General features: G+C 37.6%; 4 protein-coding genes across 14 annotated transcripts; all 4 read left to right on the top strand.

Moving 5' to 3' along the window:
- Positions 1-294: 294 nt before the first annotated feature.
- Positions 295-5964, top strand: paox1 (polyamine oxidase (exo-N4-amino) 1). Of its 2 annotated transcripts, none has more exons than XM_057355809.1 (8): positions 295-1727; positions 1949-2101; positions 3473-3899; positions 3990-4249; positions 4392-4641; positions 4795-4907; positions 5012-5169; positions 5358-5964. In XM_057355809.1, the coding sequence occupies exons 1-8, from the start codon at positions 1679-1681 to the stop codon at positions 5511-5513; spliced, it is 1566 nt and encodes a 521-aa protein (XP_057211792.1). In that variant the 5' UTR covers positions 295-1678; the 3' UTR covers positions 5514-5964. The 2 variants fall into 2 exon arrangements, with proteins under 2 accessions (XP_057211792.1, XP_057211793.1); XM_057355810.1 differs by having other exon boundaries at positions 297-1823; positions 5358-5962.
- Positions 5965-6059: 95 nt separating this feature from the next.
- mrpl55 (mitochondrial ribosomal protein L55) lies at positions 6060-7093 on the top strand. The gene is made up of 3 exons (XM_057355814.1): positions 6060-6215; positions 6521-6722; positions 6823-7093. Exons 1-3 carry the CDS (start codon positions 6178-6180, stop codon positions 6973-6975), a joined length of 393 nt encoding a protein of 130 aa, XP_057211797.1. The 5' UTR covers positions 6060-6177; the 3' UTR covers positions 6976-7093.
- A 281-nt stretch (positions 7094-7374) lies between these two features.
- Positions 7375-14472, top strand: slc5a9 (solute carrier family 5 member 9). 10 transcript variants are annotated; one of them, XM_057355798.1, is made up of 13 exons: positions 7375-7506; positions 7721-7792; positions 8222-8326; positions 8490-8654; positions 8913-9018; positions 9191-9271; positions 9351-9556; positions 9710-9845; positions 11088-11195; positions 11433-11583; positions 11982-12150; positions 12477-12707; positions 12862-14472. In XM_057355798.1, exons 1-13 carry the CDS (start codon positions 7378-7380, stop codon positions 13195-13197), a joined length of 1995 nt encoding a protein of 664 aa, XP_057211781.1. In that variant the 5' UTR covers positions 7375-7377; the 3' UTR covers positions 13198-14472. The 10 variants fall into 10 exon arrangements, with proteins under 10 accessions (XP_057211781.1, XP_057211782.1, XP_057211783.1 ...); XM_057355799.1 differs by having other exon boundaries at positions 12477-12692; XM_057355800.1 differs by having other exon boundaries at positions 8222-8305.
- A 106-nt stretch (positions 14473-14578) lies between these two features.
- gclm (glutamate-cysteine ligase, modifier subunit) lies at positions 14579-19375 on the top strand. The gene is made up of 7 exons (XM_057355813.1): positions 14579-14851; positions 16500-16565; positions 17134-17218; positions 17304-17360; positions 17560-17762; positions 17998-18112; positions 18333-19375. The coding sequence occupies exons 1-7, from the start codon at positions 14729-14731 to the stop codon at positions 18503-18505; spliced, it is 822 nt and encodes a 273-aa protein (XP_057211796.1). The 5' UTR covers positions 14579-14728; the 3' UTR covers positions 18506-19375.
- Positions 19376-19379: the final 4 nt, after the last annotated feature.

Consider the following 19379-nt stretch of genomic DNA (forward strand, 5'->3'; position numbering starts at 1 on the left):
CCCACCTACCCACACGCAAGAATCCACTCATTAAAAGATTTATATATTAAAAGATTTTATAAGAATGAAACTCAGCAATTTACAATATACTATTTTACAAGAATTACACATTAACATGACACTTTTGTAGAAAAGAACACGAAAAACAACTCTTCATCAAGCATTTTTAACAATTAGGCCTACTGTAGTTAAGAGGTCGCATTTTCATTGGCCCGCCGTGGAAGCCTATCCCTGATTGGTTGACTACTTTTGACAGCCTATAATGCCTGGCTGGAACACACAGGAGGACCTCTCGAGAGCAAGAGTACCGAAGGATTCGTGGACGCACGGAACGCATTTTGAGTGCGCACACGCTCACTGAGCGTGAGGAGAGAAAATTCATAAGAGAGCAGCGTATAGTTGAAAGCGCGCGTCCAGTTTTGTGCACGAGCAAAGGAAATCGGCGTGCGAGCGGAGAGATTCGCGCGCTCGTATGACAAGAATGCGCTCTCGCCTTGTAATAATGCGCTCGCGACATTTGTCATTATAATAACGCCATAGAAAACATGCATCGACATGCACGAGGCCGGTTTGTCTCATTTGCTCGGAGTATGTTGCGGTTGTCAAAAGCGGAAACGATAAACGGCATTATGAAACTAGACATAGACACTATGAAGAAACTTGCCCGCAGCAGTCTGAGGTAAGGACACGGAAATATATTAGCTCAAAGCCCAGTAGGAGCGATCTACAAGCGGGTCCTCCCTCCCTCACTTACCGCCCAACAACGAGCACATGAATGTTCACTAAGAATACAGTGGATCTTAGGAAAAAATAAAAAGCCCTTTACTGATGGGAAAATAGTAAAAGAGTGCATGGAGGCTGCGTGTGAAACACGTTTAGAAGGAAAATAAAGACATGAACTAAAAGAAAATATTAAATAAACCCCCCTTTCAGCTGCCACAAGAAGAGCTAAAATGTTATCAGAAGATGTTCAGTCACAACTTGATGCTGCTACTTGTTAATCTCAGTTCAGCAGAAAACAACACTTTAGTTTTCTTTTAAAGTTGTTAATGTTAAAATCAATGTATGTTCAGTTCAGGTTTAGAGATGAGGGAATTTTGCACATGTTCCTTCATTATATTGTTGTCAGACATTGTCGTGTAGATATGAAAAGACATGTTTATTTCGTTGGTCTGACAAAAAACATCAGTTCGTGTTTTTAGGTATTTAATTGTCCGGACCTCGGCTGGTAAGGAGGGTTCGTTTACTGGTCTGGGCGCGGTTGCATAAAGCACCTTAAGTTTTTCCCTTAAGTATGACACTTAAGGGGCGATTTTCCTTTAGCAAAGACAATAGGAGAATAACTTAAGTAAAACTTGAGGTATACTTAAGGACACACTTAAGGGAAAATTACACTTAAGGTGCTTTATGCAACCGGGCCCAGGTCCTCAAGCAATTTTAGTTGAAGAGTCCCGCATTAGGCTATTCTCCGAGACTTGAAGTTTTCTGCCCCCCGGTGGACATAAGCAGTGCAAACAAAAACTCTACCATTATTACTTTCGTTTTTTGTCGCAGGACCAGCGTTTTAATGCATCTTCATGAACTGTTTGAGCTATTCAGTCATTGACTCAGAAGAAATCACGCTTCGGACCTATAAGTGGACAAGAATAGCTCAAATTTTGTTATTGCGAAATCTTGAATGTTAAACGGGAAGTGGATTTCGGGAGCGGCGGGGAGACTGCTACAAAGTGAGCAAATATTTCTATCCACCAACTTGGCTTATTTTCAAGCTATTGACTACAAAGGAAAAATAATTTAACCAGGACTATAACGCTGAATGAAAGGTATATTGTTTTGAAGTATTTTTTAGTATTTATTGATGGAATTGTTCTGTCTGACATTTCGTTGATATCGATATAGCACTGTTGTTTTTGGTAAGGTTGCGGTGAATGTGATAACTTTCCCACAGGCATGACACAAAGAAGTCCATCTATTGTTGTGGTTGGTGCTGGTGTCGCAGGACTCGCCGCAGCCAAAAAGTTGAAAGAATACGGGTTCGATGACGTCACCGTGCTGGAAGCCTCCGAGAAGGTCGGAGGAAGAGTATCTACTGCAACAATAGGTGATATTTTCTTGACATTATGTAGCCTAGATATGATCAGTGTTGGGTAAGTTACTCTGAAAAGTAATTCATTACTAGTTACTAATTACATATTCAATAGTGTAATTAGATTACTGTACAAATTACTCTCTCCAAAAAGTATTTAATTACTCATTACTAATTACTTTCTATATCCTATATCAACCTTAATAAATTAAGTGATTCAAGGATAGACACGAAACGACTCTTAATTCATTCAAATAAATAATATAAAACTACATGAAGTATTCTTATTAACCGACCAAAGTTTTACAAATGTAAGAATTATACAGTAAAGCACGGATTTTAAAGTTAGACTTTGAATTTTGATGTCAATTCCACTATTGCACACACATAGATTACATACAGTATTTAGTTTAATTACATCATAAGTAACTGCAATTAAATACAGAAAAAATAAGAGTAATCCCTTACTTTACATTTTCAAGGGAAAAGTAATGAAATTACAGTAACTAATTACTTAGTAACTAGTTACACCCAACACTGGATATGATACACTACCTAATGTTCCCCTCCATATAAAAACGTGACCATATAAAAACGTGATTTAAACACGTGCAAACGAATAACAATTAATAATAATGATAATGTTTAAGACATGTTAATAGAAATAATAGTTTTTGTTAGATTTTATAGTTTTAAAATTATAATAAATAATAAAATAGGCGTTAAATAAATGTTAAAGGGAAAGTTCACCCAAAAATGAAAATTCTGTCATCATTTACTCACTCTCAGATTCCAAACCTGAACACAAAGGAAGATATTTGGAAGAATGACAGTAACCAAACAGATCTCATCCCCCATTGACTCCCACAGTATTTATTTTCCCTACTATGGCAGTAAATGAGGGATGAGATCTGTTTGGCTACTGACATTCTTCCAAATATCTTTCTTTGTGTTCAGCAGAACAAAGATGGTGGTGAGTTGATGCTGGTGGTGAGTAAAGGATGACAGAATTTTCCTTTTTGGGTGAACTATCCCTTTTAAGTTAAGTTAAAAATATATAATATGCGTTCATATTATATTTTAATGCAACGTTCAGTATAATTGTTTTAGTTATTTTATTTAAATAGAAAAAAGTATTATGTGTGGCTATAGATTTATACATTTACCTTTTATAATAAATAAAGAAATAAGCTGTTGGTTAGGGTGACACATAACTTGAGTTTCATGAGTTTCACTTCCATTAAATAGTTCAACAATACATTTGGCCCTGTCAGCACTCAGCAGGTTGTGTCATGTGATCTTAAATGTACTAAAAGTTATTCACTAGTAGTTATGTTATTCTATAGATATGTCTAACAATGCATATTTTTCTCTTTAATGGCAAAGGGAGTGCATGTGTTGAAACCGGTGCGCAGTACATCCATGGGGCATCAGACAAAAACCCAGTCTACTGTCTTTTGAAAAAGTCTGGCCTTTTAAGCCAGGTCCCTGAGGTTGGATCAGAAATATTTTACAATAACAAGGGACAAGAAGTGGATGCAGATGTGGCCACACGTGTGTATGAAGCAGGAGAAGGTATACTCCGATACCGTGGCTCCAGCACAGGAAAGAGTTTGGGTGAGCACTTAGCAGAAAAAACCAAAGATGTGATTGACAGCTTGGAAGATAATGACAGGAAGATAAGAATGCAGAGTGTTTTTGCTTTGGTTGGGAAGGACATGCTCATTGACATTGGAGCTTCAGACCTCCATAGCGTCTCTCTTGACTCCTGGCAGTATTACACCAACATGGGGGACAGCCTTAATGTCCCAGGGTATGGGAAAAATATTTAAATCTAAAACCCACTTTAAAATAATTTATCGTTGATTGATATTTTGTTGTAATTGCTGTTTGTATATCTTAGGTTAATGTATCGACTGGTGGACATGCTCTCGGAGGACTTTCCTAAGGAACGTCTGCTATTGAAAAGGGAAGTTAGTAAGATCAAATGGGACGGGTCCTTCTCTGCAGGAAAGGATATGCGAGCCCCTCCATCTGATGAATCTCTCTCTGCACACACTGAGGCCGTTTCTGAAGGAAATGTCCGCCACTATCCTATTTGTATTGTTTGTGAGAATGGAGAAGAGATTCTGGCTGATCATGTAATAGTCACTGTTTCACTAGGTATGTGTTTTATTAGAATTGAGTATTTTGAGTACAGAAATTATGGTTTCGTCTAATTTTTTTATTTAAAATGTGTTGTTTTACTTCATGGGCATAAATTAATCTGTGAGCTCTGTTTGTTCATTTTTTTGTCTTTTTTCAGGCTGTCTAAAGGCACAAGCATTGAACCTCTTCAGCCCCAGTCTCCCAGCTGAGAAAATGGAGGTCATCAACAAGTTGTGCTTTGGCAATATTGCCAAGATCTTCCTAGAGTACGAGCAAGCCTTCTGGGAGGATGGTATTGGTACTTTCAGTCTCATTTATGAGGACGACTCCCCCACCTCAGTGTCCACCAATAAAACGCAGTGGCTGAAAAACATTCAGTTATTTTCTGTCCTGAGGCCTAAAGAAAGGTTCATATTATATTAAATGACAGTAGTTATCCAGCTACATTAAACATAAGATTGATTTGTTTATTTACGAACACAAATTCCAGATGATAACCCTATAAACTAAGGGTTTGTCTGGGTTTATTAAGCTTAATTATAATTCTGAGTGTTTTCTAGGTTTGGCAATATCTTGATTGGTTGGTGTCCAGGAGACGTAGCTGACCTGATTGAAACAAAGACGGAAGAGGAACTCTCGTCTGCTATCACAGAACATCTCAGAATGTTTTTTGGTATGGAATCCTGCAGCAGAAAATATAATAATCATTTATGAGTCATTTCTGTTATAATGAATAAAAGGCATCGTGTAACTTTTCCATTCTTTGAACTTGCAAAGGGAAATCAGACATTCCACTGCCCAAGTCTGTACTTTCCACTAAGTGGCGCAGCAACAGATTCATAAAGGGCACCTACACGTACCTTCCTGTTGGTGTAGACGGACAAGTTATGGACACGCTGGCACAGCCGCTAATGAGCAGCCACCGCCCTGATGAAGTAAGTGATATTTGTCTTACAACTGGGTTGAATTAAGTGTAATTATACTGAAACACTTCTCCAGGAAAAATGGTCTGTGCTGTATTCATATAAAGAAATCCAACTTGTGATTTTTCATCGCCATGGATCATTTGATTGGCCATTAAGAAGAACTGGAGTGAAATCTTACTGCATATGTTATATTTCAGAATCTTCAGGTCATGTTTGCAGGGGAAGCGACGATGAAGACTCTGTATGGCACAGTGCATGGAGCTCTGCTGTCTGGACACAGAGAAGCAGACAGATTGGCAGCACATTACAAAAAGGACCCACCTTCCACTGCTTCATTAGACAAACAAGTTTAATTAACAGTTTTTACTACAAAAATGTATTTTGGCTCAAACATTTAAGAACATTATTTACAACAGGGGTTGTGCAAAGCAAACGCTGTTTGATAATTAATCCTTTTTTTTACATTTTTGTATTTTATGTTTGTGTATTTTCATTTGGTTGTTGAAATTGTTTCACGTGGTTAAAGTGGGTATTTTTGGTTCAGACGAGTTTAGTAAAAATTTAGAGAAAATCAAGTGAATTGTCTATTTGTTTTTGTAGAATTCTTTTTATGATATCTGATGCCTATAATCTGCATATGGTTCCTGATCAGACATGTTCTCTGCATGGTTTTTTAATAAAACGCTTCTTGCGTAAATCTAGATAAGGATTGTACACATTAGGAAAATGAAATGGTAAATAACAGCTTGTATAAATCAGTTTTTATTGTAAAATGTGTATATTATCAGCACATAAATACAATTCAAAAAGAGCTTTCATTTATTGTCCTCAGTTTCTTTAAATACAGGAACTATCAAAATATAGCAAATGTTTCCGAACGGAACGTTTATGTTGAAACACCTTCATGTGGTTTGTTAATGGTGACCTTCATTCGGGACCATGAATTGTGCTGTTATTTCAGCACATTTATGAAAATATTTTTTGATAGTAATTTTGGTCGCTGCATGTGTTGTGATAATGGCTTTAATTTACCAACCTTGCAAGAGCTTATTTAGGTAAGTTAAGTTTGCCAACTGCGAAAGCGGCTTGCTAAAGGACTTTTAAGTGAGAAAATGGTCACGTTTTAGATATATTGTCATTTTATATTGTCATAACTTTGACACGAGGCTATCTATTTAAAAGATGTATTCAAATTAATATTTTAACATATAATTTCATAGCAATTATTTTTTTGAACGATCCCACGAGACAGACTCTTGTTGACTCTGCAGCACATTATCACCATCAGCGCTCGTTAACGTTTATGGTCCCCGTTTTGTGCTTATTAACATTCATATGGTCCCCGTTTTTGTTCTCACAGATGTCTTCAGAGAGTTGTCACCTTTAGGTGCTTGCAAGCAACATCCGCGTTTCACAGCTCAGCTGCTCAGTCAAACTCCAACAGGACATGCGTGGTCCGCTTCGGCAGGCAGAAGTATGAGAGGCTGTATCCAGTTCTGCTGGTGAGACCTGACGGGTCCACCATCAACATCAGATATAAAGAGCCCAGAAGAATAAAGATGGTTAGTAGAGTACATACTAGAACTGTTCTTTAAAGCAATCGTACTACATTTTTCCAATGTTGTAAGTTTTGGGTGAATTGTTTGATATTTCTTTTGCTAGATGCCAGTGGATTTCAACAGCCTCTCTGAGGAGGAGAGGAAAGCCAGGCTGAAGAAAAGAGAGCCAAAGAGGGGTGCAGTCAAACAGAAACTGGAGGAGTTTGAGGATGATTTCAAAGTGGATGATTACAGCAAATTCTGGAAGAAGAAATGAATGGACTGAAAAATTTGCTTCATTCAGAGTATTTATATCGTCTCATGTACACAATTACAAATTTGTTTTATAAGTCACCTTGCCATTAAAAACGTTGAAATGTTTACAGTCCTGTCTTTTTATTCAATCACAATTTTTATATGGATTTCAATGTTTTAATCAGGTGGCCTATTTGAAAACAAATGCCGTGCAGGAAGTGCTTTCACATTCATAGTCATCCTAAGACATACACGGTTATCTTTTAAAATGTTACAGTTCACAACATCCTCACATAGCAACAATTTGGCAAAGCTTGCATTGTGTATAATGCATTCTCAGCATTCTTTATAACAGACTGATTAATCATTAATGAAGTTAACACCTGCTTCAAAGTTCACACTTTTCCCTAAGGCATTGTAGAAAATGACAGCTTCGCCAGAGCTTGTAACGGGCACCCCGAAGCCCGAGGAGCCAAAGAAGTTTGCTTTAGAGGCAGCTGATATTGTTGTGGTTGTGATCTACTTCGTGTTTGTGTTGGCAGTTGGAATATGGGTAAGTGAAAGTTTGCAGTCCCTATGGAAATGTTTACATTGATGCTGAACAATTCTGTGATGAAAACCACCTGTGATTGTTACATGAGATGTGTATATTCAGTTTTAGTTATCTGTTGCAATTTTGACATTGAAGTTTTTGTTTTACTGACTCGATGGATTTGATAGATTTTTATGCCTAATGCTTGATGCTGAGGTAGATCTTGTGTGTTTAGTCCTCAGTCAGAGCCAACCGTGGGACAGTGGGTGGATATTTCTTGGCAGGACGATCCATGACATGGTGGCCAGTGAGTTTTTTTAATCAAAACCATGTTTGCTTTGTTCAAATTCGACTACAGGACCAGACGAAATGAAGATAAAGAATGTCGTTTACACAGATTTTCAGAGCTCTTTATGAAGCATTAGGAAAGAGGAAGTAATTTACAGACTCCTAAAATGATTTCCTGAAAACATAGTGTATCTTTTTAAAGTCTTCATTATTCATGTTATTGCAATTATGAGGTGCATTATCCACATAAAAAACAGTAAGTTGCAATTATAGGAAAGGAAACCCAGTATTCATAATGCATTTTTTCCAGTTGTCAGGTTATGGCGGGCCCCTCGGCTTGAAGCCTGTGGTAGTCAGAGGCACTGAAACGCTGGCCCCTAGATTTGTCATTGTCTGGGTTTAGTTTGAAAAGGATTTTCTCAGTACATATTGTACTTTGTTTCAAAAGATTGGTGCCTCCTTGATGTCTAGTAACGTAGGCAGCGGCCTGTTCATCGGATTAGCAGGAACAGGAGCGGCAGGAGGACTCGCGGTGGGTGGATTCGAATGGAATGTACGTCAGACAAAATGTTTCTCATCCAAGTTTTCAGTGTTGTATCAGTAGTGATTGATTTCACTTGTGTGATCTTAGATGTCTGTTAAACTAATGAAATGTTTAAATGCAGTACATGTTGAAACTTACCTGTGTGTGAGTAATAGAGTTTAATGCTCACTAGGCAGTGTGGGTCCTCATTGCCTTAGGCTGGATCTTTGTGCCTGTGTATATTTCTGCTGGAGTCGTCACTATGCCAGAATATCTGAGAAAGAGGTTCGGGGGTCAGCGCATCAGAATCTACATGAGTGTGCTGTCTCTCATTCTCTATATTTTCACCAAGATATCAGTGAGGTTCCTTGTTAAATATGATTAATAAATAAATAAACAAACAAACAAACACATATAGATCATAATAATAATGAATTTTATAAATGTGTATTTTACTTCTACTACTTGATATACTATTACATAATCTTGGCATAATTTAATGCAACAATACAATGGACTATGCAGTAATTTACAGTAAATTGCAGTTTTTTATTGCAATATACTGTAGATTTAATAAAGTTGATTATACAGTAACTATTGGCTGTGTTATTTCCAGACAGATATCTTTTCAGGGGCTGTATTCATCCAAGTATCACTGGGATGGGACCTGTACCTCTCTACTGTTGTGCTTCTAACTGTCACTACACTCTATACTATAGCTGGTAATTAAATGACATGCACATCCCATAAACATGTTACACATTGGTGTCTAGTAGCATTTTTTAAAGCTATTCCTAAAGTGCTGACACATCATATGGATATGTTTTGTAACTTATTGCTAAACCATTCTTGTGTTGAATTCTCCTGAATGCTTTGATTGCTGTTCTAATGCAGGCGGTCTGACGGCAGTAATCTACACTGACGCCTTACAAACTGTAATCATGGTAGTAGGAGCTTTTGTCCTCATGTTTATAGGTATAGATCTTTTGTTTATGACGTTAAATGTGAATTATGACTAAGTTAACTGCATTAAAGATGAATTTTTCCCTGGCAGCATTCGACAAAGTGGGGTGGTATGAGGGTTTGCTGGATCAGTATGAGAAAGCAATACCTGCTATCACAGTTCCTAACACCACTTGTCATCTACCTCGCGCCGATGCCTTTCATATCTTCAGAGATCCGTTAACAGGAGACCTTCCCTGGCCGGGCCTGATCTTTGGGCTCACGGTTCTGGCCATGTGGGTGTGGTGCACAGACCAGGTGATACAAGACGTCTAGTGCTTTGTCATTTTGTATTTAGATTTGAAGTATGCCAACATTACCTAAAGCAGAGAATGTAAATAACAAAAATATTTAAATAGGCACAAAAAAGTATTTTCACTGCAAATTAATATATTTCTTTCCCATATGAAGGTGATAGTACAAAGGTCTCTGTCGGCCAAAAACTTGTCCCATGCCAAAGGTGGTTCGGTACTGGGTGGATACCTCAAGCTTCTCCCTATGTTCTTCATTGTTATGCCAGGAATGATCAGTAGAGCGCTCTACCCAGGTCAGAGTTATTATAGTTGTCAGTTTTATTTATATTTTAAATAAGCTTCTATTTTTCTATTTTTTTTTCATGTTAATTTTAGTTTCATTTTTAGCTATTTTTGTATGTACTTTTATATGTTGCTATAAGTTTAATTTATTTTGATTACAGTTTTAGCTTAGTTTTTTTGTTTGTTAATCATTTTAGTGCCTCAACTTAAACTTATTTCAATTTAATGCTGAGGCAGCATTTCAGATTTTTCTGATGTTTTTCAAATAATATTTAGGCTTATATTTGATTTTATTTGAAGAAGCAGAAATGTTTTAATTGTTTTAGTTTAAGTAAACTATAATAACCTTGAGCCAGGTACACTTAACCGTCACAGTATACACTTCTAAAAAGAAAGGTGCTAAAATGACTCTTCGCAGCAATATCAGAAGAACAATAAAACAAAATTGATAAATAATGCCATAGAAGAACAATTTATATTATGGTTCCAAAAATAATCTTTAAAATTCTTTAAAAAAATATAATTAATATTCTATGCTATCCCTGTGAAGAATCCTTTTAAAAACGTATTTTTAAGAGTGAATTGTTGGTAAACCTTCTGTCTTAAAACAAATATTTTTCTTACTACAACCAATCTTTTGTGCAACAGGAAGTTTCTGTGCAGAACCTTTGACTGAATGGTTCTTTGTGGAACCAAAAATGGTTCATCCATGGCATCGCTGTGAAGAACCTTTTAAGCACATTTATTTTTAAGAGTGTATATGAGGTTAGGAGTATTGACAGGATTGCAGGACCAACAAAAGAAGTTGACACAGAAACAAGCATGTCTCTGCAAAATCAGCATGTGCATGTTGAAGCATGGATAAACGTGCTCATGTTAGGGCTGTGCTATATTGCGTGTGTTCTCAGGATTTAAAGGTTAATTATGCTTTTGCGTGAGTTGTGGGTGTACGGCGGCGACAATAAAGCTTATATCAACAATAAAGATGACTTCTTTTGAAAAGCAATTGTCAAGTAAAGCAAATGATATGGGTGTCTAGTTTTGTCAGTCAAGAGAAAGCTGAACATAAATAGTACTCGATTCAGTAACTTTATAAATTGGAGGAGGAAAGCAGTGTAGACTTTGAAAATCATGATTTTAAGTAAATGAAACAGATTGTCTGAATTAACAGTTCAATTGACTTGATGTCAAATGTGATGTTTATGAAATCTCTCACTTAGTGCTCAATATTGTGGTGATTATGTATTTTGTAGACGAGGTAGGATGTGTGGATCCTGAAGAGTGCTTAAGGATCTGTGGGGCCAGTGTGGGCTGTTCCAACATTGCATACCCAAAGTTAGTCGTGGAACTTATGCCAGTAGGTACGGCAACCTTGTGTGTCCTCATCATAATTAATATTTCCAATATATTTGAATGATTATTTAAATTATGTATTCGATGTCTCAAAGATGAATAATATATGAGTAAAGTAGACAAATAATGCAAGATCACAAAATGTATGCAGAAGTTAGCAAATATATTGACTGCTATATAACATCTTTTATTGATTTTCTCCTTGATATCATTGACTCGTGTCCTTCACTGTAACTTTGTTCTAGGTTTGAGAGGCCTGATGATCGCTGTAATAATGGCAGCACTCATGTCCTCTCTCACCTCTATATTCAACAGTAGCAGCACGCTCTTCACTATGGACATATGGCAGCGTATCCGGCCCTGGGCCTCAGAGAGAGAGCTCATGGTGGTGGGCAGGTTAGAATCTGTAAAACAGAGCCATCTGTATCAAAACCGTATCTTGTTACTTTATAACTCAAAATCTAAGAATTGGTTCTGTTACTTAAAATGCTGTCTTTGTTTATTTTCTGCACGTTATATAACTGTTTCTACAAGAATCCCTTCATACTGTTCAACCACATACATCGCTTGTTTTTCTTTGTGATGAAGGCAAATGCATGACAGAGTTTATACAACCCCAATAGCAAATATGTTCGATGCAAAACTGTTAGTGTGTGTAAAATCAAGATTAACTCGAAACAGTTGTCCTGTTTCAAAATATGCCCTGTTTACTGAATTCCATACTGGTGTATTGATTCCAGGATATAAGGACTGTTTGCTATGTCTTACTGGCTGACATTTGTTTACATCTGCAGGGTGTTTATTTTATTGCTTGTGGCCTTGAGCATTGTGTGGATTCCAATCATTCAAACAGCCAACAGCGGACAGCTGTTCGACTACATACAGGCCATCACTAGCTATCTGTCTCCTCCTATTACTACAGTGTTCATCATGGCCATCTTCTGGGGACGGATAAATGAACAGGTATGACATCATTTGCCACTGAATTAAAGTGATAGTTCGCCCAAAAAAGTAAATTCTGTCATCATTTACTGTCCTGTATGACTTTCCATTTTTCTGCAAATACAAAAGAAGATATTTTGAATAATGTTGGTAACCAAACGACAGCGGTACCCATTGACTTCCACTGGTTTTGTGTCCATGCCATTGTTCAAAGATGACAGAATTTTCATTTTTGTGTGAACGCTCTCTTTAAGAAGAATTGCTCAAATAACTTAGATTGGTGTTCATGCAATTGATTACTTTTACCTCATTTTTGAGTTTGTTACCTTGTCTGTTAAAATGCACAGGGGGCGTTCTGGGGTCTGATGGTTGGACTAGTGGTGGGGACGGTGAGAATGGTGATGGATTTTGTGTATGGCACCCCGTCATGTGGAGAACAAGACCTGCGTCCTGCACTGCTAAAAGATGTGCACTACCTGTATTTTGCCCTTATCCTGCTCGCACTGACGGCTCTGGTCATCACAGCTATCAGCCTTTGCACTGCTCCTATTCCCAAACAACACGTAACTATTTTATTGGTATAAAAACAGCAAATATGCAAAAAAAAATATTTACATGCACTACACATGAATTTACATAATTTATGCTGATATGTTAGCAGCAACACACATTAAACGTTCAGCTTATTTAACTTATATAGGCTAATAACCGTATACAACTCTATATCTCCAGCTTGTTCGTCTGACCTGGTGGACAAGACACAGCAAGGAGGAACGTGTTGAGCTGGAAGACCCCTGGGCCAGAGGGTCCAATCCAGCAAGCTCCGAGCCCAGCACTACAGAGTCAGGAGGGATGGATGGATCCACACCTGCGTGGTGGAAGCGTGCTGGAATGTGGCTCTGTGGTATCTCCAATGTAGCAAAACCAGAGATGAGTGAGGAGGAGCAGAAGGCTTTAGAAAAGAAACTCACCAATATTGAGGAACACCACACTTGGAAGACTGTCTCCAATATCAATGCCATCATTTTACTCACTATCAATGTCTTTCTTTGGGGGTACTTTGCTTGAATATACAATAAACTATTAATGACACCTTATTCTTACCAGTATTTAAAAACATATTTGCAAGAATGTCTCCAATGCAGTGGTTTTATTTTATACTGTAATTGCTTCTGGTCTTGCTTATATGCAGGGCTGGGAATAGGGAGGGATAGAGCTCTGTTAATGTCTCTTTAATGATCCCGGTTTTAATGTAAACTCTGTCTGATAATGATGTTACATTTCTGTGGATGGAACACCTTTTAATAGAACACAATACTGTAACCTCCCACACAAGCACGTAACAGATACCCAAAACACACTGTAATGTTTCTCAACAGATACACATTTCCACACATACACAAACGATGACACTTGCTAGCCCAAATATCTGTGTTGCTACCATGATGTTACTGATTAGTTTCAACACACTTTGAGAAGAACATCTGGTCCAGAACATTCAGAAAGCTAGAACATTCTCTACAAAAAAAAAGCATTAACCCGAGGACAAATTTATTGTTAAAGGTTTTGTGACCTATAAGGAAACATAAAATAATTTTAATGTTTTTTCAAACAACCCCCCCAAAAAGAAACATTACATTACAACACCCCAGTGAATTTCTGCCTTTTCTAGCTCTGCATATATGCAAAAAAGTTTAGATTGCATTAAACATAATTTTGAGGTCTTTTATGTCGTATTTGGTGTACTTTTAGTTTTTCAACACTACAAACATTTAAACAAAATACAACTAACGACATTTGTAATAAAAAATTAAACTGAAACCGGAAGTGCTTCTTGGCCAGTGTTTAAATATTGCGAAGTGGTGTAATGAGTAGGGATGTGTAACGATTCACCGTGAGCCGGTTGAAAATCGGTTATAATGAGTGACGATTCAAATCGGTTGAGGTGTGAACTGAATCGCAATACATTTTTTGAACAGCAGGGGCCGCTATTTTCACTTCAAATCTAAACGTGGACATGCTGATATTTCTTAAATGCAAAAAATCCAAGAAAAGCTCAGACAGTATTAGTTTGTTTATATTAAAGAGACTTTTTTATTATTAATTTGTTATACAATTGCAGTTTAGTTTTGTTATTTGAAATAAAACATTATTTTATTATACAAAGAAACGTGAAGCATTTAAGAAATAATGCAAGGGAAGTTGTTCATTTCTAATTTGTTTCAACTCATTTTGTAAAAATAAATCGTGAATAAATCGCATCGTGAGATCAGAATCGTGACTCGCATCGCATCGTGAGCTGAGTGAATCGTTACATCCCTACTAATGAGTATTGCTGAGTAATGATGACAACGCATCGCAAACAATAAAAACCTCTCTAAATCCACCACGTGCTGAACCTTGCCAAGTTTTCCAGCGAACCCACCCATGTTCTCATTGTGGGCGTGCATCTCTTTGCACTCAACTCCTCTACTTACTTGAATGAACTGCGGTGCAGTTACACTACACAGAGAGAGATAGAGAGGGAGGGAAATACTGTCTTGAGGGTATGTTATAGTTGTAATACAGCCATCACTTCAGTCACCGACATTTCCAAGCAATGGAGCCTCACGTAAACGCGCAACGGCTTTTTGAGCACGCGACAGCCTTGAAGCTTCACACGGGGAATTTAGTCAACCGCAGTCGACTTAAGAAGAAATGTCCGTCTTCGACTAGCGAGGAGGTAAATGACATGGGTTTGCAATGCTTATAGTTGGTCTCGGTGTTCACGGCGTAAATGTGCTCGGTCACGGCATGGGACCAGTCACCCTCGTTGTTTATATTTACAAGGTTGTCGTTAGCGTTAGTCTGAATCACCATGTATCGGTTCTTTTGAACGGTTCACTTCACGGAGTAGATCCAAAGAAATAATAATACGCCGATTTGAGTATTCATAAACGTCCCCTTTACGATCTTACTTATCTTTATGTACATATTTAGTGAATGTGCTTTCGATATTCTTGTTTAAAATGTCTATAAAATGATTGTGTAAGATAATGCGTTGTTTGCAGGTTTGACAGGTCACTTATTTGCAAGAAAAGTAATGTTACAGCCTTACGACAGTTTGGTGAATCGGTTGACCAAACAACAACAAAAAATAGCCGAATCAAAAGAACGGTTCGCTGGCGACATCGCTGGTCGTGACTCGTGAACCGTCTGGTTCTGTTGACGACGTCACTGCCTGGTTTGTCTCGTTCTGACCCTGACACTTGGCATGCCGGTGTTCTGCCAATTTATGCTACCCATAAATTTGTGCTACCCTCGTGTTGTGATTGGGTTGGGGGAGGTGTTATTTAGGTGTTAGGGTTGGGTCGGGGGAGGGGTTAGTCCTGTTTTGTATGGAGGTAGCAAAATTTGATAGGGATGCACTTAGTCTGACTTTATCATTTTCTGTTGCCTTTTCTAATATTTCCTAGTGTTCCTGTAGCTCAGTTGTTAGACCATTGTGCTGGCATTGAAAAGGTTGTGAGATTATATGCCACATTGTGCTACAAAATGTAGGCACCTTCAATGCACTGTCAGTAACTTTTTATAAAGTGTCAGCCTGAGCCAAATGCATACAAATTAAATGAAAATACTGCACAGGAGAGAAATGATAGTGAAGGTACTTGGGCGGACTTGTGTGAGGCCTGACATGCAGGAGAAAGGTTAAGCAATGTCATGCTGATGTAGATATTCTATGTAATGGGGTGGGGTTAGTTGCATGTTTTGTAACATCCACGGTTGATTATAAAATGCCTGTGGATCATTAGGCAAAATCTCTATCACAATCATAATATGAGATTTAATTTTCATGGCCTTTATGTTATGTTTAAACACTTTTCTTTGCTTTTGTTTTCATGTTGATCAGTTGGTAGTGCATTGCATTCGCAGTGCTAACGTTACGGGTTCGATTCCCAGGGAACACACATACTGATGAAATGTAATGCATTTTAAGTCGCTTTTGATTAAAAAATGCATAAATGTTAATGTATTAAAGGGTCATAATGTGGCTCCACGTCCAAACCCTCATGAAATGTCATTTCAGAGATGTCACATTGCATCACGTTGCATGTGCCTGCCTGCCCTACCAGTTGAGCTGGTCAGTTTTGAAATAACAGAAATGAGAAAACGATGACACGGTTTACATTTTTGAGGGAACTATAAGTGGAAAATCTTATATCTAATTTGACCCAAAGAGTGGTTTAAATCTCAGCAGACCATCTGCAATGTGTGAATGTATTTTGTCAAACAAATGATTTGAGACAGGAAGTTGGCGAGAGTTCTTATTTCATAATGTTTTGATTGTACTTCGTTTGTTGGTTACCGTGTTTTTCCACTTTTCCCCTCAGCTTCAAGACTGCATCCAAGGCACACTGAGTGCGTGGTTGGCCACGATGCCATCAACGCTTGATTCAGTAAGACTTCTTTAGCATAATATTTATGAAAATGGTAGAAAACAAGTCCTTTTACAGTAATTTAAACTAACAAAGATACTGTTTGGATGTCATGTATTGACAGAAAAAAGCACTCAACTTTTCCTGCAAAAGATGACATACTCACTGAATATAAACAAATGAGCCCTCTGAATTGTGAGAAGTAGAACAGCAGTCCAATGCACTTAAATGAAAAGGCAGTTGTTATGGTGATCGGTTATGGCATATTGGCCTCCCTTTGGGTCGGGTGTGCGTCTGCTCCAGCTTATTCTGCCATTGTCAGCGAATCTGCGTCCCTCAGCGAGTAGAAAGTAAAGGTCTTAACACACAAAAGCTGAGGCTTATCATGCATTCCTTTCATGCAGTCTATTATCATTTTGCATGCAAAGTGGCTTTAGTTTCATAGACGACATTTAAAAACAAAACAAAATAAATGTATAACTTCGATGCATAACCTAGTTAGTTACTTGATTAACGGATACTTTGTGATAGCATAGTTGTGTGATTCAGTAACCATTATTTTAAGATTACTTTTGGGTTTCTTTCACAGGAGCTTCCCAGTGTTCTGCACTGCACCATTCCAGAGAATACAGAAGCCATCACGCCAGAAGAGAGAGAGGAGCTGAAAGTGTCTGGTGAGAATTACTGCTAACGCTTGGATGTCCAGACATGTTTGTTACAATGCAGTACAATGTAATAAATGTTTGTTTGTCTGTACAGTTAAGCTTTTCCTCAGCGAGCCGGACTGCTCATCTATCAGAAATGCAGTGGACATGGGTAAGTGCTGCTTCTTAGTTCTATGACATGATTGTTATATATTTATTTTCAATTATATAATTTTGGCTATGAATACAGTCAGCAACCCAATCAATCGGTTACCATTCATTCATAAAAAAAATTGTATAACTTTTTTGGATTTTTTTACAGTTTTAAGTTTACATGAGTTTTAAATAATGTTGTCATATGTGGTGTTCAGCTCGTTCGTCCTTAGCAGTGTCTCAGCTGGATTCTGTGATCATTGCTCCTCCTCCACTCCTCGATGGTGAAATTCAGACTCTGATCCACCTGCAGCCGCTGTGGGAGGAGCTAGAGGGTCTTGTGCATAGCAAAAAAATTGCTGCTATCGGCACGTCAGACTTGGACAAATCCCTCCTTGAGCAGCTGTATAACTGGGCTCAGGTCTGTTGTGACACCGGAAGACATAAATATCTTATAGAACATTAATTATGTACCCATCACACAACCTGTATTTACAGGTCTTGTTTTTAAACACAGAACATGATACAAAGCCTAAAGTTATGAATTTTTTTGTTGGTTGGGCGTTAAGATGTATCATTGGAACAGCAGTGTAACAATGGAATCCAAAAACCAAAATTTGGAAAAAAAATCTTTCTTTACTTTTCACAATATTCAGGTAAAGCCAAGCAGTAACCAGGTGAATCTGGCATCGTGTTGTGTGATGCCTCCAGACCTCACTGCGTTTGCTAAAGAGTTCGACATACAATTGCTAACACACAATGACTCCAAAGGTGTGTATTATTTTATGTTGCTGGATTTTTCCTAGCTAAGTAACTTTAAACCAGATGCATGATGATTTCCATTTATTAATTTAGCAGACACTTTTATGAAAAGAATTTTGAATTTTGTCCTTTAGACATAGTGACTGTATGCGCATATGCAGGTTCCGCTACAAGATGATGAAACCGCATAGGAAGTTTAATGACGCAATTCTTGTTTCTTGTTTTTAAGAGTTAATCAGCGCTGCATGCTTCCAGGAAGCAGTACAGGAGAGCAGTAAGGACCTGCTGGTGGCAGACTGGAGCCTGGAGTGGGTCTTGCGCTACTCCATCATTGTCAAGAGCAGAGGCATCATTAAATCAAAGGGCTACATCGTTCATGCTAAAAAGAGCAACAGCCATTAACGGCATGTTTGAGCAGGTTTCTATGGTTTCTTGGATGTTAATCCAGCTAATTTGAGGAACTAATTCATCTGTGATACGTCTTTCATTTTAAAGAATTTGACGAAACACAAACGTGAACCTGAGTCATCATTTTGATCAGAAGGAACAGAAACTGACTTGACCCCAAGGCACATAAATTCTCTGCGGCTTAATTCTGTATGCAAAGTGCCTCTTTTCATGTCTGTTTGGTTTTCTTCTTTGGTAAAAATGAAAGTTAAAACGTATCAGTGGTTAATAGGGTGTCAGATTAGGAAATGGGGGACCCACTTTTTCAAGCAGTTCCTAGACATTTTGCTTATGGGGAATTTCATTTTGAAATGTAGAATGTGTTTTAACAAACAGTGGACGACATAGTTGTAGATATTTTTTACTTCAATTTTTAATGTTGATTTTACGTCATGGCATTTTAAGTTTGTATAATTTATTTTCATTGCAGTGTAAAATGTTTAGTAGATGTTTCTTGTTTCAGAAGATAATCTCTCTTGTCTCCTGTGTAAACTAAATGATTTGCTTATCTGACATGTATTCAAATCAAGCAACTGAAGAAACTTTTGTGGAATGCTTTTAACATGCATAGCATGATGAACATTGCTTCACTGCATATAAAAACACTGGAAAATGCCACACTTGAAGGATAAGAAAGATTCTAGTTTCATTATCTAGCAGATTGTCAGAATATATATTTTTACCTGTTATTTATTCATGGTAACACTGGTTCCTTTTGGGTCCAAATCGTATAAGAGAACATTATTCATGTACTGTACATGTAATTGCTATTTTCAAATCCCATATTTTTTCATTTGATTTATAAACATCAGAATTTAAAACTAACCAT

The sequence above is a fragment of the Triplophysa rosa genome, linkage group LG17, assembly GCF_024868665.1.
Source record: "Triplophysa rosa linkage group LG17, Trosa_1v2, whole genome shotgun sequence".
In the NCBI taxonomy this organism is placed as follows: Eukaryota; Metazoa; Chordata; class Actinopteri; order Cypriniformes; family Nemacheilidae; genus Triplophysa; species Triplophysa rosa.

Excerpts from the sequence above, each read along its gene's own strand:
- paox1 (XM_057355809.1), top strand. The coding sequence starts at position 1,679 with ATGTTAAACGGGAAGTGGATTTCGGGAGCGGCGGGGAGACTGCTACAA. Across the intron at positions 2,102-3,472 it reads AGTATCTACTGCAACAATAG|GGAGTGCATGTGTTGAAACC; the intron begins GTGATATTTTCT and ends TTAATGGCAAAG. Across the intron at positions 4,642-4,794 it reads GTCCTGAGGCCTAAAGAAAG|GTTTGGCAATATCTTGATTG; the intron begins GTTCATATTATA and ends AGTGTTTTCTAG.
- mrpl55 (XM_057355814.1), top strand. The coding sequence starts at position 6,178 with ATGGCTTTAATTTACCAACCTTGCAAGAGCTTATTTAG. Across the intron at positions 6,216-6,520 it reads CCTTGCAAGAGCTTATTTAG|ATGTCTTCAGAGAGTTGTCA; the intron begins GTAAGTTAAGTT and ends TTGTTCTCACAG. Across the intron at positions 6,723-6,822 it reads AGCCCAGAAGAATAAAGATG|ATGCCAGTGGATTTCAACAG; the intron begins GTTAGTAGAGTA and ends TTCTTTTGCTAG.
- slc5a9 (XM_057355798.1), top strand. The coding sequence starts at position 7,378 with ATGACAGCTTCGCCAGAGCTTGTAACGGGCACCCCGAAGCCCGAGGAG. Across the intron at positions 8,327-8,489 it reads TGGGTGGATTCGAATGGAAT|GCAGTGTGGGTCCTCATTGC; the intron begins GTACGTCAGACA and ends AATGCTCACTAG. Across the intron at positions 9,557-9,709 it reads GGGTGTGGTGCACAGACCAG|GTGATAGTACAAAGGTCTCT; the intron begins GTGATACAAGAC and ends TCCCATATGAAG.
- gclm (XM_057355813.1), top strand. The coding sequence starts at position 14,729 with ATGGAGCCTCACGTAAACGCGCAACGGCTTTTTGAGCACGCGACAGCC. Across the intron at positions 14,852-16,499 it reads CGTCTTCGACTAGCGAGGAG|CTTCAAGACTGCATCCAAGG; the intron begins GTAAATGACATG and ends TTTTCCCCTCAG. Across the intron at positions 17,763-17,997 it reads AGCTGTATAACTGGGCTCAG|GTAAAGCCAAGCAGTAACCA; the intron begins GTCTGTTGTGAC and ends CACAATATTCAG.